At 41.5% G+C, this 17,917-nt stretch overlaps 1 protein-coding gene across 2 annotated transcripts in view; it reads right to left on the bottom strand.

The window, feature by feature from the left end:
- Window positions 1–17,917, bottom strand: part of klhl2 (kelch-like family member 2) — a 95,769-nt gene that overhangs the window by 50,552 nt on the left and 27,300 nt on the right. For both annotated transcript variants that reach the window (XM_078213388.1, XM_078213379.1), the window contains one exon: window positions 2,579–2,741. In XM_078213388.1, the coding sequence (XP_078069514.1) occupies window positions 2,579–2,741 (163 nt within the window). The remainder of the gene's footprint in view (window positions 1–2,578; window positions 2,742–17,917) is intronic.

The following is a 17,917-nucleotide window of genomic DNA, read 5'->3' as shown; positions in this document are numbered from 1 at the left end:
ACATTTGAATCCAGGTTCTAGAAGCAAAAAACAATCACGTTGAGTTCTTTTGGTGGAGCAACCAGTGAAGTGGCAGGTCCTCATTGGATGACCAGGTGGGGTCATTGAATAGTAATTAAAAGTTTCAGTGTGTGCAAACTTAGTTGACCGCAGTCTAAAAGACAAGAAGAACCTACACAACTGAACTCAGCATCTCTTCAATAGTGATATAATAATCAGTCAGAATCTCCCCTGCTCCTGATTGCTATCCAATCACCCGCTGCTAGAAAATCTGTGTAGACACCAGATATTAGCAGATTTTTTGGATCATGAGGAAGTGCAAATTGGTGTGCAGCATCGGGGGTTTATGAATGAAATGTCCATATATCGTAAAACAAACCCAAGGCAAAATATTTAATCGTTGCCGAATGTTCATTGAATCTTTTTCCATTTGAGATAAATTATCACTTACATGAGCAGTAAAGGATTTGAATATTCATGAACAGCCAATGTGATTGATAGAAATCTCATTTTGTATGTCAAGCAAGGACAGCAATCATTTGTAAACTAATAAAATGAATCACCACAAAAACACAATTTCAAGTACTTAATGCACACAAAAATTTTTACTTGTGGGAAATTATATCAATTTGAATAATTAACTTTGAACTTGAAGTGCACCGTGGTGCTCAGCAGTTTTCAAGCTGTAACCCAGTAAATCTACATAGCAACAAATATACACATTGTTAACCACTGTCGACAAGTCCAAGACAGCAATGATATGCCAAACATTGGCAAAAGGAAACTAGAATATTTATTTGTTAAAGTTTTCAAATCCTACACAGACAATTGAAAACCCCCATAAAAAGCTTTTACTTTTGAACATAAAAATGCAATTTCAACATTTTATGGGAAAGATATCAACTGGGTACAATATAACTTAATATTTAGTCACCTCTAGCAATGTTGACATAACAGTAAATTGTTTTGGATGTCATAGAAATCACTACAGTGGAGAAGGAGGCCATTCGGTCCATCGAGCCTGCACTGACAGCAATCCCACCCAGGCCCTATCCTCTTAACCTTACATATTTACCCTGCTAATCCCCCTGACACTAAGGGGCAATTTAACATGTCCAATTAACCTTACCTGCACATCTTTGGACCGTGGGAGGAAAGTGGAACACCCGGAGGAAACCCCTGCAGACACGAAAATGTGCAAACTCTACACAGACAGTCACTTAAGTCAGGAATCAAACCTGGGTCCTTGGCATTGTGAGGCAGCAGTGCTAACCACTGTGCCACCGTGCCGCACGTTTTTAGAAAAAGTTCCACTGTGTTGATAACTGCATGATTCTGTGTGGTAACAAGCCATATAAGCTAAAGGATCCCAGCTTTTATCTCTGAATTACTCAGTTCAGCTCAGGCAATAGTCGGGCTCTTATAACTGGACTCAGCACACATTCCCTGCTGATCATTAGCCAGAACTACTAAATGTCAGTGTGAACACCGGATGAGAACAAGACTGGCTGTGGTTGTGATCAAAAAGTCTGTACAAACTGACAAAATCATGTGAAAAAGGAAAGGAAGATACAGCACAACAGGCCGTTCAGCAAAACTATTGTTTCTCATTCCATTCCATCTCCTCATTGCAGTCTTTCTGCGTATCTTTTTATTCCCTTTCACAGAATCACTGCAATGCAGAAGGAGGCCAATTGGCCCATCGACACTGCACTGACAACAATCCCACCGAGGCCCTATCCCCTTAACCCCATGTATTTACCCTCCTAATCCCCCAACACTAAAGAGGCAATTTATCATGACCAATAAGCTTAATCTGCACATCTTTGGAGTGTGGGATGAAACTGGAGCACCCAGAGGAAACCCATGCAGACACGGGGAGAACGTGCAAACTCCAGACAGTCGCCCGAGGCCGGAATTAAACCTGGTCCCTGGCGCTATGAGACAGCAGGGCTAACCACTGTGCCGCCCTTTCCTTTCATGTGCTTGTCCAGTTACCCTTTAAGGCACCCCAAGCATTTACCTCAACCACTTCCTACGGTAGCAAGTTTCACATTCTAACTACTCACTGAACAAAAAAACCACTCATTTCACTGTTGGATATATTAGTAACTATCTTATATTTATAGCCCCTAATTTTCGATCTCCAACAAATGGAAACATTCTCTCCACATCTAATCTGTCCAACACATTCATAATTTTGAAGGTGTCTCTCAGGTCATCTCTCGGCCTTCTCTTTTCTGATGATAAAAAGTCCTAACCCATTTAATCCCGACTATTCTGGCAACCTAATGGAAGATAGCCGTTGATTATGGAATCATTCCTCAACAACTGGGGAAATTAGAAGGGATGGGGAAGAGAAGAAAAGCTTGTGTATTTTTTAATGTATTGTTGCAGTAATTAGCCCATCAAGCTGACCTTTGACCTTCAGCATCAATATGGCCTCTGGTATTCTCTTAGATGTAGAATATACATAAAGAAAAAATAAATTCCATGAATTACCTAAAAGGTGAATGTTGCATTGATTATTGACCATATACAAGGCTTAAAGGTCACAGCTCTTTTGGACAGCACTTGCCTGCATAAGTGTTGGCTTGATTCAAGAGTTCAGTGCAGGCATGCATGTCAGCAAAAGCTCGAATCCCTAAACAATTAGTCGGATGAAGCTGGGACTCCAGGAAATCACAGCAAGTCTTTCTCACATCCTGTAACTGCAGTAGTCCCGCTGCGGGAAGTAATACCTGTTAATGAATAGTAACAAATTGCAATCTGTCATAGGGCATCAGCATCTGAACAATCAAAGTTACTGCACAATTTGACACAAAGACGTCACATAGCAAGAATCCCACAAACAGGTAACAAATACATCTTTAAAGACTTATGCTGGATGAATTTCTTTAATTGACTGTCTTTTGAAGTTAGGCAAATTTTGCATTTTCTCTTCAGATTGGTCTGGTTTTTTGGCCTTCCAGGCAAGCAGAATTGTTGCTGTGTTAACATAATGGATGCTACACAGAGCTACCACAATGGGAGAACTGATGGGTCTTGCGGTGTTTTAAAATTCACATCCTGTATGCCAGTGGCACTTCAGAATTTCAGGTCCGCCAAGTGGCACAGAATATTACATGAAATTTGATCACGCTGTTGGTTGGCTCACTAGTTAAAGGCACCACTCAGTGCAACAGTATGGCACACCAATCCGAAGGTCCAAGTTCAATTTTCAGTCTGTGGTCTTGACTGATCACAGTAAGGGCTGCAAATGTGACCCTACATTTAGCATCAACAACCCCAGTACAAAGAGGTGTAAAAAATAGCAAAGTCTGAAGTCCTATTTCTGAGCATGCACATGCAAAGGTTGTCCATAAACAGCATCAGTTTTAGTTCACAGCCTGGATTGGAATTCCCTACAGTCCCAACAACCTGTAAATAGCCTGTGAACATAGATCAAATTTTAAAAAACACTGCAGATTCTGAAGCTGAAACGAAAACAGGAAGCAACAGAAATATACAAATTAATCAGCACCTGTAAAAAAGACAAATTAATATTCTGAAGGTGAATGTTAGTCAGAATCTAGACCATCCTTTCCCTATGTATAAGATATTGAGTGATCTATTGTGCATTTTAGCATTTTCTGTTTTTGTCTCATTCCATTTGGCAATCACTTGAATCAGGTTCACACAAAGAATGGACATTTGGTCACACAATATCAGTCAGAGGCCAACAAGCACCGGTGGAACTATACCCGGATGAATCACAGCTTTCAGGTTGTGAAGAAAATGGGAAGAAAACTGGGTTGTGCCTCTCCAAACCTTTTGCTTCTCCTACCAAAATGTTTTTCTTTCACAAGTGCAATACTACATATTAACGTATAGTTCTAGGATTGCCATTTGCCCTCATCTAACTGGTAATTTTTCACACCATGCAGACAGCACAGGCACAACAAACTTTACCCTCATGTACACAAGTACTTCAGTTGCTGGGGGCATCAGTGGACTCTGATGAATGATGCAATTGATCTGACCCCAAGTTTCCCAAACCTCTTTCCAATGTGACCCTATTTTAACTTGAAAAATTAATGTGACCCCAGATGCCAGCAAAAATAAAAGTGTTAAAGCAGTATTCTAACATAGTTGTTTTTTTAAAACAATATTAAAGTCTGCATTTCTGCAAACAAATGAAATACAATGCATATAAATATGAAAGTAATATTTTTGCAAAGTGTTTATGTACTCATGTAAGTTTCAGCCAAGTGCTCCATATTCCCTAGAGACAGAAGACTCAATGAAAGTCTTCTCCTATTGCGCACGTCTTGTCAACCACATCACCTCCCCTTCCATCCGAGCACTATCCCCCTGCACACACACCAGCCCCTCCTTCCCAAACTCTCTCCACACACACCACACGCGTATGCCAGTATCTATAAAGCAGAGCCACAAACATGGGGTAAGGAGCAGAAACACAGCAAAGTTTGAAGCTTCCCCTCAACTTCCAGGCTCAGCCTCGCGACTTGCCGATTGTTTCCCCACATTCCTGACAGTCAGTCTCTGTGAACCTCTAGCTGCATCGAGACAGCAGACAAAACATCCCGAGCCAACTGGAACTCACCTTTAAAAGTTTCCTGAACAGTTTGGGCTCACTATCCACCCGGTGCTGTTTGGTGGAATAGATCCGGTGCGTCCAGGGCTATCCCACCTATCAGAACCTCCAGACTGGGTTCTCCCTTCTCCATAGTCATCATTGCTGCTCGGAAGAGGGTAGCTGACGGCTCCAAATATGACCTCTGCAACCCCATCGGGTGTCACTACCCAGAGTTTGAGAACAGAGTTTGGGTCTGATCTTTCTTTCCCTAGCCCAGGGAAGGGACAGTCAATCAAGCACCAAGATGAGCACCAATCAGATAGAGGTCAGTTCATTCCAACACAGATGTGGGATCAAACCTAGGATCTTTCCACATAACCCAGTTATTTTTAAATACATAAATTTCATCTTTAATCAAACATTGTTTTGAACAAAAGGAAATATTCTTTAAAGAGAACTGTCGCTCAACCAGTCTCATTAAATTCCTTTATATGATATAGTACATACAGTGCCTGGTTCACTCCTTAAATAAACCCAGACTGTTGATTTTGCTGTTCATTAAATCAGATTTTTTTTTTAAACAGATCTTCCCTTTCCTTTCCTCCCCTCCTGCCTTTCCCTGCATCTATATTTGCTCAGACCTCCAACATTTTCCAGCTCTCACAAAAAGTCACAACTGAAATATTTCTCCCTTCAGGGATGCTGCCAGACCTTTATTAATTCATTCACTCATGGGAAATGGGCATCGCTAGCTGGCCAGCATTTATTGTAAGAAGTCTCACAACACCAGGTTAAAGTCCAACAGGTTTATTTGGTAGCAAATACCATAAGCTTTCGGAGCTTGCTGCTCCTTCGTCAGATGGAGTGGTCTCTGTTCTCCAACAGTGCATAGACATTTCTGTAACTTGATTTCTGTGTCTGTGCACTGTTGGAGAACAGAGACCACTCCATCTGACGAAGGAGCAGCAAGCTCCGAAAGCTTATGGTATTTGCTACCAAATAAACCTGTTGGACTTTAACCTGGTGTTGTGAGACTTCTTACTGTGCTTACCCCAGTCCAACGCCGGCATCTCCACATCAGCATTTATTGCCCATCCCTAGTTGCCCGAGGGCAGTTGAGAGTCAACCACATTGCTGTGGCTCTGGAGCCACATGTAGGCCAGTCCGGGTAAGGATGGCAGATTTCCTTCCCTAAAGGACATTAGTGATCTAGATGGGTTTTTCAGACAATCAACGATGGTTTCATGGTCATCAGTAGATTCTCAATTCCAGATTTTTTTTATTGAATTCAAATTCCGCCATCTGCCACGGCAGGATTCGTACCTAGGACCCCAGAACAATAGCTGAGTTTCTGGATTAGTAGTCTAATGATAATACCACGAGGTAATACCTGCTGGGTATTGCCAGCATCTTCTGTTTATATGTCCAATAAAGTAATGTGTAATGAAAAGGACCTCTGATGGGCGAATTGAAATGGTTTTATGCCATTTCAGGAGATGCACAGTCACCAATTGTTCAACTAATGGGGAAGCTTCCTGAGAGTTTGGCCCAAATTTGTAAAACAAAAATGATCTGAGGAAGTGTATAGAGTTATCAAAAAGTTTTCAGAAGAGTTTACAAAATCTTTGAAAGTTCAGAGAGTTCCAAGAAGAAAACTTTGGAAGGTGTTACTTAGAGAAAAGATGCGAAGACCACTGTTCATTCATACAAGGCAGATTTCTAATATGATGGAGTTGCAGAGAACTGAAAGACAGCTGCTGCAAACTGGATGGAGTATGGTGTGCACCCATGCTGTTGCCAGGAGAACGGTAGCAGTCGGTTATTGACATTTCATACGGTTAAGTGGTATTTTTCACTGTGCTACTCCTGAAGAACTCCACGCATATTGGCTACTTAGCATGGGTCCAAATTTACACTTTACTTCTTTGAACAATCACCCTCTCAGACAAAAAAAGATTTCATTAGCCAAGCCACCAGCATTTCAGAAAAGGGTTGTTTATCCGTAGAGATTGCAAGTCAGCAGAAAGGCTCTCTGGAGTCCTGGCTTCAAATCAGTTAACTTCAGAGAATATCTAAAACACACAGTAGGGTATGGACTTGCAAAATAAAGCACGCTGCCAGAAGTCCAAATGCTTTGTGCTGAATGTCAAGGCAACTAAAATATTCAGACTTCCACGTGCTCTCAATATCTATCCACAGTACAGCTCTCATTACTATGTATCCCTTCATCGCAGCTCCCCTAACGGGATAGGTATGCCAAAAATACATTTTCCTTTCCTCATCCTTCTTTTCTCCAGTCACCGCTATATATTATGCACGTAATATACATACATAGACAAAATGTAGTACTGCTGTCATTGTGCAATCACCAAAATTCACTAACTGGCTAGAATACAAAGAATAAACACAATGGCGACAGAAAGTCATGGCCTGCTGGGATTTATTGAAATCTCCACTGGTTGGAGCCACTTGGGGTCTGCAGCAAGTGAGGGAGCCGTGCCCCCTCTTTTAAAAAAAACTATGCTGGTTGCCAGGGTGGGGAGAGAGAGAGAGAGAGAGAGAGAGAGAGGGGGGGGGGATTGGTCAGCCGGAGAGATTGGAGGGGGGCGGGTTGAACAGAGTCTCGTGTGGCTCATTTACCACCTCATCTATCGGACCACTAAATATGATGACATACAAAACATTTTGACATAAGTGGAACAGTTAGTATGCTTCCTGGCTAAACTCCAACTGACTTCAATGGGATAGAACTACTAAACCTAGGTATGCATTAGCAGTCAGATGCAAAGAAAAAAGGAAAATAAAAATCTTCCCTGATATTTGATGTTGCACTATCAAAAGCCAACCAGCAAACTCAAATGTCATTAAGCGTTCAGATAGTACTGAATACATAAAACAAAACAAAGACAGGACTTAAGAGTCATGGACTCAATGGGCCGAATAGCTTCCTTACATGCTGTAATGATTCTATGGCTCTGTGTACAGCAATCCAGTCAGTCCTATACAAAGAACAAAGAATACAGCACAGGAACAGGCCCTTTGGCCCTCCAAGCCCGCGCCGCTCCCTGGTCCCAACTAGACCATTCTTTTGTATCCCTCCATTCCTACTCCGTTCATGTGGCTATCGAGATAAGTCTTAAACGTTCCCAGTGTGTCTGCCTCCACCTCCTTGCCGGGCAGCGCATTCCAGGCCCCCACCACCCTCTGTGTAAAATACGTCCTTCTGATATCAGTGTATCTGCTCTATCCTAAGAGTTTATTTGCCTCAAGTATCCATCCAATTTTATTTTAGAAATCATTCATCATCACCACTTCCACCACCCTCATCGGCAGTTAGTTCCAGGACATTACCACTTTCTGCGTAAAAAAGGCTCTTCCTCATATTATCCCTGCATCGCTTGCTCCTTACCTTAAATCCGTGTCCTCGAGTCTGATTCATCAGCTAGTTAGTACAGTTTCTTTTTGTGTCCCTTACCGAAGGTTTTCATAAACTTGTACCCCTCTATATAAAATGTCCCGTCAATCTCCTTTGTTCCAAGGAAAACAACTGCAGCTTCTCCAAGCTAACCTTATAATGAAAATGCCCCATCCCTGGAACCATTCTGGTAAATCTCCTCTGCGCCTTCACAAGTATCCACAAATCCTTCCTGCTGATCAGAATTGGATGGAATACTCCAGTTGTGGCCTAACCAGGCCTTCTTAGCAGTTCAGCACAGCCTCTCTACTTTTGAGCTCTATAGAACCATAGAAAAGTTACAGCAATTCGGCCCATCTTGTCCATGTCAGCCCGAGGACATCCAGGTACCCTTTCTAATGCCACCTTCCTGCACCCAGCCAATAGCCCTGTAGTTTACAGCACTTTAGGTGCAAATCCACATACTTTTTAAAAAGAGTCTCCATCACTAACTCAGGAAGCAAATTCCAGACCCCACCACTGTGTGTGAAAACATTGTTCCTCATGTCCCCTCTACACCTTCGCCACTGATCTTGAATCAATGACACCTGGTTATAGAAGTCTCCACCAAGGGAAGCAATTTTATCCTGTCCACTCTTATCTTTTCCCCTCAATTTTGTAGACTTCTAACAAGTCACTCATCAGCCTTCTTTGCTCCAAGGAAAATAACCCCAACCTATCCTATCTTTCCTCATAGCGACTTTTCTAGCCCTGGCAACATTCTTGTAAATCTTTACTCATACTTCGATTCAAGCCAATATCCCATATGCTCTGAAGAAGTTAGCTCAATTTCTCTCTCCACAGATGCTACCAGACCGGCTCAGGTTTTCCAGCATTTTTTGTTATTGTCCCAGATGCTTTGCTAACTCCTCTCTCACTATGTCCTGTCACCTTCAAAAATACATGCACATGAAACTCCCACAACCCTGTGTCCCTCTACATTCTTTAGAACAACATCATTTAGTCTATATTGCCTCTCCCCATCCCTTCTGCCAAATGCATCAGCTCAGACATTTTGTAACTGAATTCTATCTGCCACGTAGCTAGGCTGGCATAATATGCAGACATGTCCTGTTACAGTCTATCAGTTTTATCCTCACTTGTCTGCCATATCTTTGGCAAATTTTACTCTGCGTTCCAATATCAAAAAGTCATTTATATATACCAAAATGGTTCAATCAACAAGCAATTAGGGAGGTTTGAATTAATTGAGAACCAGCACAGATTTGTAACAGTCAAGCATGATCTGTCTAATTTAATTGGATTTCTTGAAAAAAAAACGAGAAGGTTGATGAAGGGAAAGCAATGGATCTTGTCTGGATGGATTTTAATAGTGTTTAACAAAGTACCACATAAAAGGCTGATGGACTAGAAGGTCCTAGCACTGAACCTTGGGGAACACCATTGTCTTGTCATCTTTCTGTCTAACAAATAAACATTTACCATCAACACTGTTCTGCCCTCAAGCTATATTTTTTTATCTAAGCTGACACGGACCTTCCTGCTCCATGAGCCTGAATTTTAATTAACTAGCCCTTTCATGTGGTACGTTGCAAACCCTTTCTTAAAATCCTTACAGCCAACATCCATCACATTCACTTCAACATCCTTCCCTGTTACTTCATCAAAAATTTCAATCAGACAGACTGTTCGACTTTTACTAATCTGTGCTGACGCTCATTAATTAATTCAAAATTCCAAGTGCCTGGTGATTTTCTTTCCTGACGATTCGGAAACCTTACCCACTACTGATGTTAAATCAGTTGGCCTGCTCTTGCACCCTTTCTGGAATATTTGCCACTCTCGCATCCTCTGGCACTTTTCCAAATCTAGGAAAGATTGAACGATTATGGAAAGCCCTTAGGCCATCATTGTAACCAAACAGAGAACAGACCATCCTAAACTGGATATTGTATAATGAGAAATCTAAACGTGCAAGACCCTTGTGGGGTTGAATGACCATAATATGATAGAAGTTGGAGAGTGACGTAGCTGATTCTGCAGCTAACCTCCTGAATCTTAATAAAGGAAACTTTGATGGAATGAGGCGCGAGTTGTCTAAGATGGATTGGGAAACATTATGTAAAGGGATGACTGTGGATAGGCAATGGTGAACATTCAGAGAGCCAGTGGGTGAACTAAAATGATTGTTTATTCCTGTCTGGTACAAATGCAAAATGGGAAAGGTGGCCAAACCATGGCTTACAAGGGAAAGTAGAGTTAGTGTTAGATCCACCGAAAAGGCATAAAGTGGCCAGAAAAAAAAACAACAGACCTGAGGATTGGAAGCAGTTTAGGATTCAGCAAAGGAAGACCAAGGAATTGATTAAAAAGGGGAAAAGAGTGTACAAGAGTAAGCTTGCGGGTTACATAAAAACTGTGAAAGTTTCTATAGGCACATGAAGAGAAAAAGATTGGTGAAGACAAATGTAGGTCCCTTTCAGTCAGAAACAGGGAAATTTATAATTGGGAATAAAGGAATGGCTGACCAACTAAAAATATACTTTGGTTCTGTCTTCACAAAAGAGGACACAAATAATGTACCAGAAATGTTGGGGAACACAGGGTTTAGTGAGAGGGATGAACTGAAGGAGATCAGTATTAGTAGCGAAATGGTGCAGGGGAAATTGATGGGATTGAAGACTAATAAATCCCCAGGTCTGATAAAAAAAATCCCAGAATACTAAAGTGTGTGCCCTAGAAATAGTGAATACATTGGAGGTCATCTTCCAAGATTTTATAGACTCGAGAACAGTTCCTATAGATTGGAGAGTTGCTAATGTAGCCCCACTATTCAAAAAGGGGAAGTAGAGAGAAAACAGGGAATGATAGAGTACAGTAAGAGTTTTAACAACAGCAGGTTAAAGTCCAACAGGTTTATTTGGTAGCAAATGCCATTAGCTTTCGGAGCGCTGCTCCTGCATCAGATGGAGTGGATATCTGCTGTCAAATAGGGCATACAGAGACACAAAATCAAGTTACAGAATACTGATTAGAATGCGAATCTCTACAGCCAACCAGGTCTTGAAGATACAGACAATGTGAGTAGAGGGAGCATTAGGCACAGGTTAAAGAGATGTGTATTGTCTCCAGACAGGACAGCCAGTGAGATTCTGCAAGTCCAGGAGGCAAGCTGTGGGGGTTACTGATAGTGTGACATAAACCCAAGATCCCGGTTCAGGCCGTCCTCATGTGTGTGGAACTTGGCTATCAGTTTCTGCTCAGCAACTCTGCGCAGTGGATGTAGTTCATTTGGACTTTCAGGAAGGCTTTTGACAAAGTCCCATGTAAGAGATTAGTGTCAAATTAAAGTGCATGGGATTGGGGGTAGTATATTGAGATGGATAGAAAACAGTTGGCAAATAGAAACGGAAAATAAACTGATCTTTTTTCCCGAATGGCAGACAGTGAATGGGGTACAACAGGGATCAGTGCTATATTAATGATTTAGAAGAGGGAACTAAATCCAATATTTCCAAATTTGCAGATGACACAAAGCTGGGTGGGAGAGTGAGCTGTGGAAGGAAGAAGAGATGCTTCAGTGAGATTTGGACAACCTGATGAGTGGGCAAATGCATGGCAGATGTGAGGTTATTCACTTTGATAGCAAAAACAGGAAGGCAGATTATTAATCGGAATGGCCATAAATTGAGAAATGTGCAATGAGACCTGGGTGTCCATGTGCAGCACTCACTCAAGGTAAGCATGCATGTGCAGTGGGTGGTAAAGAAAATAAATGGCCTTCATAGCGAGAGGATTCGAGTACAGGAGCAGGGAAAGCTTGATGCATTTATACGGGGCCTTGGTGAGGCCACACCTGGAATATATTTGAAGGTTTGGTCTCCTTATCGGAGGAAGGGTGTTCTTGCGAAAGAAGAAGTGCAGCAGAGGTTTACCAGACTGATTCTTGGGATGGTGGGACTGACAGTTAGGATTATAGTCGCTGTAGTTCAGAATAATGAAGGGGATTCTCATAGAAATGTATAAACTTCTTACAGGACTAGACAGGGTAGATTGAGAAAGTATATTCCCAATAGTGGGGGAGTCTAGAACCAGGGGTCGTAGTCTAAGGATAAGGGGTAAACGTTTTAGGACTGAGGGGAAGAGAAATTTCTTCATCCAGAGAATGACAAACCTGTGGAATTCACTACAACAGAAAGCAGTTGAGGCCAAAACATTGCATGATTTCAAGCAGTTAGATATGGCTCTTGGAGCAAAAGGGATCAATGGATATGGGGGAAAGGTGGGATCAGACTATGCAGTTGAATGGTCATGATCATACTGAATGGCGAAGCAGGTGCAAAGAACTGAATGGCCTATTGCTGCTCCTATTTTCTATTCCCCCCCCCCCACCTCCCCTGAGATGCAAGCCATTCAGATCAGGTGGCTTTCCCAATCTAAGCAGAGCCAGCCTTTTCAGTACATTCTTCACCCCATGGATTAACTCTACCATTTCCACTTCTATTGTTATTTTGTCAGCATCCTCATCTCTAGTAAGCACTAATACAAAGTATCATACTTACTAAATATTCTAACTTTGCTCTGTGCCTTTAAGCACGTCGCCCTCCTTGTCCATAAAAGACCCTCATCTGCTTCTTACATGTTGGCAAAAGATGTTGGGTTTGCACTGTTAGCTGCCATTCTGTTCTCATGCTCCATTTGACGATTTCATTTTCCTCTTCATTTCCTCTTTCAGCCTCTCGTGTTTGCCCTGGTTCCCACTTGAACTTGTGTGTACACACTGTCAGGTCTCTGAACCACTACGCCATTTTCAGTATATTCTAACAGCGGACCAACTTTTTTCAAACCTTATTATTCAGATCACATGACCTAGAAACAGGTTTATACCCTAAGCAAGCTTTTATTTGAAGCTTCCAGAAACATGCTTTAATATCCTGAAAGTGCTAAATTCATTTGGAAGCACTATTCGAATGCAGGATGAAGTAAATCTGCAGATATTAATTTGGTGGCAAAACATGTGGATTTTTTGTTCTCTATTATTATGTGGCAGCATGTGGATTTACAACAATGCATATTTTGACATCCCAATGCTAGCTGCAGTATCTTTCTGTATCTCTACCTTACAGCATCTCTATTTTCTCAGAAGACTATGGAAATTTGACATGTCAGCTATGACTCTCACCAACTTTTACAGATGCACCATAGAAAGCATTCCTTCTGGTTGCATCACAGCCTGGTATGGCTCCTGCTCTGCCCAAGACCGCGATTGTAGCCTAGTCCTTAACATAAACCAGCCTCCCATCCATTGACTCTGTCTACACTTCCCGCTGCCTCGGAAAAGCAGCCAGCATTATTAAGGAACCCACGCACCCCGGACATACTCTCTTCCACCTTCTTCCGTTAGGAAAAAGTTACAAAAGTCTGAGGTCACGTACCAACCGACTCAAGAACAGCTTCTTCCCTGCTGCCATCCGACTTTTGAATGGAGCTACCTTGCATAAAGTTGATCTTTCTCTACACCCTAGCTATGACTGTAACACTACATTCTGCACACTCCTTTTCCTTCTCTGAACGGTACACTTTGGCTGTGTTGCGCGCAAGAAACAACACTATTCACTGATAATACATGTGACAATAATAAATCAAATCTTAGGAAACATGCTTTCCCACAGGAAGGAGGAAAGTTTAAAACCAAATAAAATCAACCTGTTCATTGAGAGGGCTCCCAGCAGCTAGTAACAGAATGTAATCGACAGAGAACAAGGTGCAAATTACTTACTAAAATGGCATGTACTGCAAAGACAGCAACCCAGAAAAGTGAAGAAACACGCTTTTAAAAAAAAGTGGCAGAAAAGGAAAACTTTTTTTAAAAATGCATGCAAATTGATTGACTCAAATTATCTACGGCAGGGAGTTCCCAATTGTATTTAGCCATAGTCTGTCCAGCACGGTCATCAATTTCATTACAATTCTTTGGTCCTTTTGCTGAAGTTGTAATCCTAAGGCCTGGCTAAAACTCCAGAGAACATGAGCTCAGACTTCACCCCAGCAGTAATACAATAAGCTGATTTCAGTAAATATGTGAAACTGTCAGCTTGTCACAAAAGCCCAATTAATTAACCAACGTTCTTTAGGGAGAAAGTTGCCATCCTTATGCAGGTTGATTTATATGACTTCAATCCTGTATGAAGGTACAAATTAGGAGCAGGAATAGGCCACCTGGAGCTTCAAGTCTGCTCTGCCATTCAACTTCGTGGCTGATCTGATACTAACCTCAACCTCACATTCCTGCCTACTCCTGATGACCTTTCACCCCCTTGATAATCAAGAGAACATCTAGCTCTTCATATTCAAATACTTCTTTTGAGCAAGAGTTCCAAAGACACACCATCCTCTGGGGGAAAAAAAACTCTCATCTGCCTTAAATGTGTGACCCCTTATTTTTAAATAGTGACCCCCAGTTCTAGTTTCTCCGACAAGAGGAAACATCCTCTCCACATCCACCCTGTTATGACCCCTCAGGACCTTAAAGGTTTCAATCAAGTCACCCTTACTCCCTAAACTCCTGTGGATACAAGCCTAACCTCTCCAACCTTTCCTCAAAATAACCTGCCCATTCCTGGTGTTAGTCTAGTAAACATTCTCTGAACTGCTAATGAATTTGCATCTTTCCTCAAATAGAGAGAACAATACTGGCACAGTACTCCAGATGCGATCGCGCCAGTGCCCTATACAACTCAAGTAAAACCTCCCTACTTTTGTATTCAAATCCCATCACATTAAATAATATCATTCTATTCGCTTTCCTAATTACTTGCTGTAGCTGAATACTAGCCTTTTGTTATTCATGCACTAGGGCACCCAGATTCTTCTGAATCTCAGCACTCTGTAACCTCTCAGCATTTAGATAATAAGCTTTTTTTTCCTTCCTGCCAAAATGGACCATTTCACATTTGCCCAGATTATACTCCATTTGCCAGATCTTTGCCCACTCACTAAACCCATCTATGTCCCCTTGTAGCCTCCTTATGTCCTCTTCAGAATTTACTTTACTACCCACCTTTGTGTTGTCCCCAAATTTCACAACTATACCTTTGGTCCCTTCACCGGAGTCATTGATATGAATTGTAAAAGGGTTGATGCCCCAGCACTGATCTATGTGGCACAGGAAACTGTGTGCCATTAGCCTAAAATCTGTCATAGGGAAAATGTTAGAAACTTATTAAAGATATTATAGCAGCGTACATAGAAAAAAAATCAAGGCAGATCAGGCAGAGTTAAATTGGTTTTGTGAAAGGGAAATCAATTTAGACTTCTTTGAAGAAGTCACGTGTTGTGGATAATGGGGAACCAGTACTGTACTTAGATTTCCAGAAGGCATTTGATAAGATGCAATACCAAAGATTATTACAAAAAATGAAAAAAATCATGGTGTGGGGCATAACATTTTGGCATGGATAGAAGATTGGTTAGCTAACAGGAAACAGAGTTGGCATCAATGGGTCTCTCTCTAGTTGGCAAGTTGAACAATTCCAGTGACCATAAATTATCAGGAAATAAGATTGATATGGTGATGAGTTTCAGTACTGCCCAAACAGAATTCCATGTTCTATTCAAGGAGCACTCCTGCTTCTGGCTGGTCATTTGTGACTTACTTACATTCTAACAGAAGTGAACAAGAATTGATGAGGAAAGTGAGAAAAAATTGTGGGCAGGTTAAAAGTCGACTTGTGCTATGTGAGATCACTTATGTGTATTAGTTGAAGTGTCTAAATCTCACAGGGAAAACCTCAAAGCTGATATACACAATAAGAGTGAAGTTCTGATTATCTACTAAGACAGCACTTGTCTGATAAGCAACGGGGATTGGTAGATATTCACCAAACTACTGTACATCAAAACATTTCTCTACACCGAGAGTCCTCTCCAACAACATTCCACTCCATTGCCCTTATCAGCAAGAGCAACCAGTCTCCAATAATTAGTCAACTGATCAACTATTTCCTTTCGTATAGCAATTCCAGTCAGCTAGAAATGCTGTGCTCCCACTGTAGCTGGGGGGGCATTTCTGGTCATTCTCTTGGATCTGCAGCAGGTCTGCTAGCTACTGTCAGAAGAGGGTGCACAGACAGGGAAGCGAGCCAGAAAACCTGCTAAATGTACCAGCAGAAAGGTCGCTATTTTAAAAAGAGAGAAATTATGACAGTCTCAAACACCCATTAGTTTTCTGTAACCCACTGAAATTTGCAGAGATAAGTAACATTTCACACACTTTGTTTTCCTCCCCAAATCCCTCTTCGGTCAAGAGTTTAAGTTGATCAAGCCTGGTCATTTGTTTTGAGGGAGCAGTGATTAAGCAAACACCTCTTTATACTACTTTGCTTTTAAAATCCTCACATTCATTAAGAGATAAATTAGTGCATATAGAGGAATGTTTACTGATAACTAGCTCAACTTGAATAAAAGGATCCCCATGTTAGTAAAATCAAAATTAATACTGAATATTACTTAAAGTTGGATTAAAATCTAATTACTGTAGTGGCAAGTTGCAGACCAATTAAATGACTAAAGAGAATGTTTTCTTGCATAAGAGAAGCAATATATTCCTTAGTTATGGAGAAGGCTTCCATGTATGCTGATGTTCCAAACCTACTTAATCTAGATTTGCACCAGTTATACAATTTATTTCATTTCCGCTTCCCCCCACCGTGCCCCTCACCCCACCCAAGCCTTTCCAATTTTCTCCTCTCACTTCTTCCTCCCCTGAAGATATCCATTACTATTTAGACGCCATTTAGTGTCTTACTCAAGTATTTTAAAGTTAATACACATTTCAGACTCAGTAATAAATCGTGCGCACCTAGACAATGAGTGTCAGCAGTCCATTCAAAGCAAAGAGCATCAACACAAGTTTTAGCCATCATTTCAACGTCCATGCCTTTGCAATGAACAATGCAGCTGGACAGCAATGAAAAGCAGGGAACTCTTCAACAGAGTGCTTTTAGAGTCAGAGGTTTACAGCATGGAAACAGGCCCTTCGGCCCAACTTGTGCATGCCGCCCCTTTTTTAAAAACCACTAAGTTAGTCCTAATTGCCAGCGTTTGGCCCATATCCCTCTATAACCATCTTACCCATGTAACGCTCTAAACGCTTTTTAAAAGACAAAATTGTACCCATCTCTACTACCACCTCTGGCAGCTTGTTCCAGACACTCCCCATCCTCTGAGAAAAAATTGCCCCTCTGGACACTTTTGTATCTCTCCCCTTAAACCTATGCCCTCTAGTTTTAAACTCCCCTACCTTTGGGAAAAGATATTGACCATCTAGCTGATCTGTGCCCCTCATTATTTTATAGACCTCTATAAGATCACCCCTCAGCCTCCTATGTCCTAGAGAAAAAAGTCCCAGTCTATCCAGCCTCTCCTTATAACTCAAACCAAGTCCCGGTAGCATCCTAGTAAATCTTTTCTGCACTCTTTCTAGTTTAATAATATCGTTTCTATAAAAGGGTGACCAGAACTGTACACAGTATTCCATATATGGCCTTACCAACATCTTATACAACTTCAACAAGACATCCTAACTCCTGTATTCAATATTCTGACCAATGAAATCAAGCATGCTGAATGCCTTCTTCACCACTCTGTCCACCTGTGACTCCATTTTCAAGGAGTTATGAACCTGTATCCTTAGATCTCTTTGTTCTGTAACTCTCTCCAACGCCCTACCATTAACTGAGTAAGTCCTGCCCTGGTTCAATCTACCAAAATGCATCACCTCGCATTTATCTAAATTAAACTCCATCTGCCATTCGTCAGCCCATTGGTCCAATTGATCAAGATCCTGTTGCAATCCTAGATAACCTTCTTCACTGTCCACTATGCCACCAATCTTAGTGTCATCTGCAAACTTACTAACCATG

The sequence above is a fragment of the Mustelus asterias genome, chromosome 1, assembly GCF_964213995.1.
Source record: "Mustelus asterias chromosome 1, sMusAst1.hap1.1, whole genome shotgun sequence".
Classification (NCBI taxonomy): Eukaryota; Metazoa; Chordata; class Chondrichthyes; order Carcharhiniformes; family Triakidae; genus Mustelus; species Mustelus asterias.
This window is presented reverse-complemented; position numbering and strand designations above follow the sequence as displayed.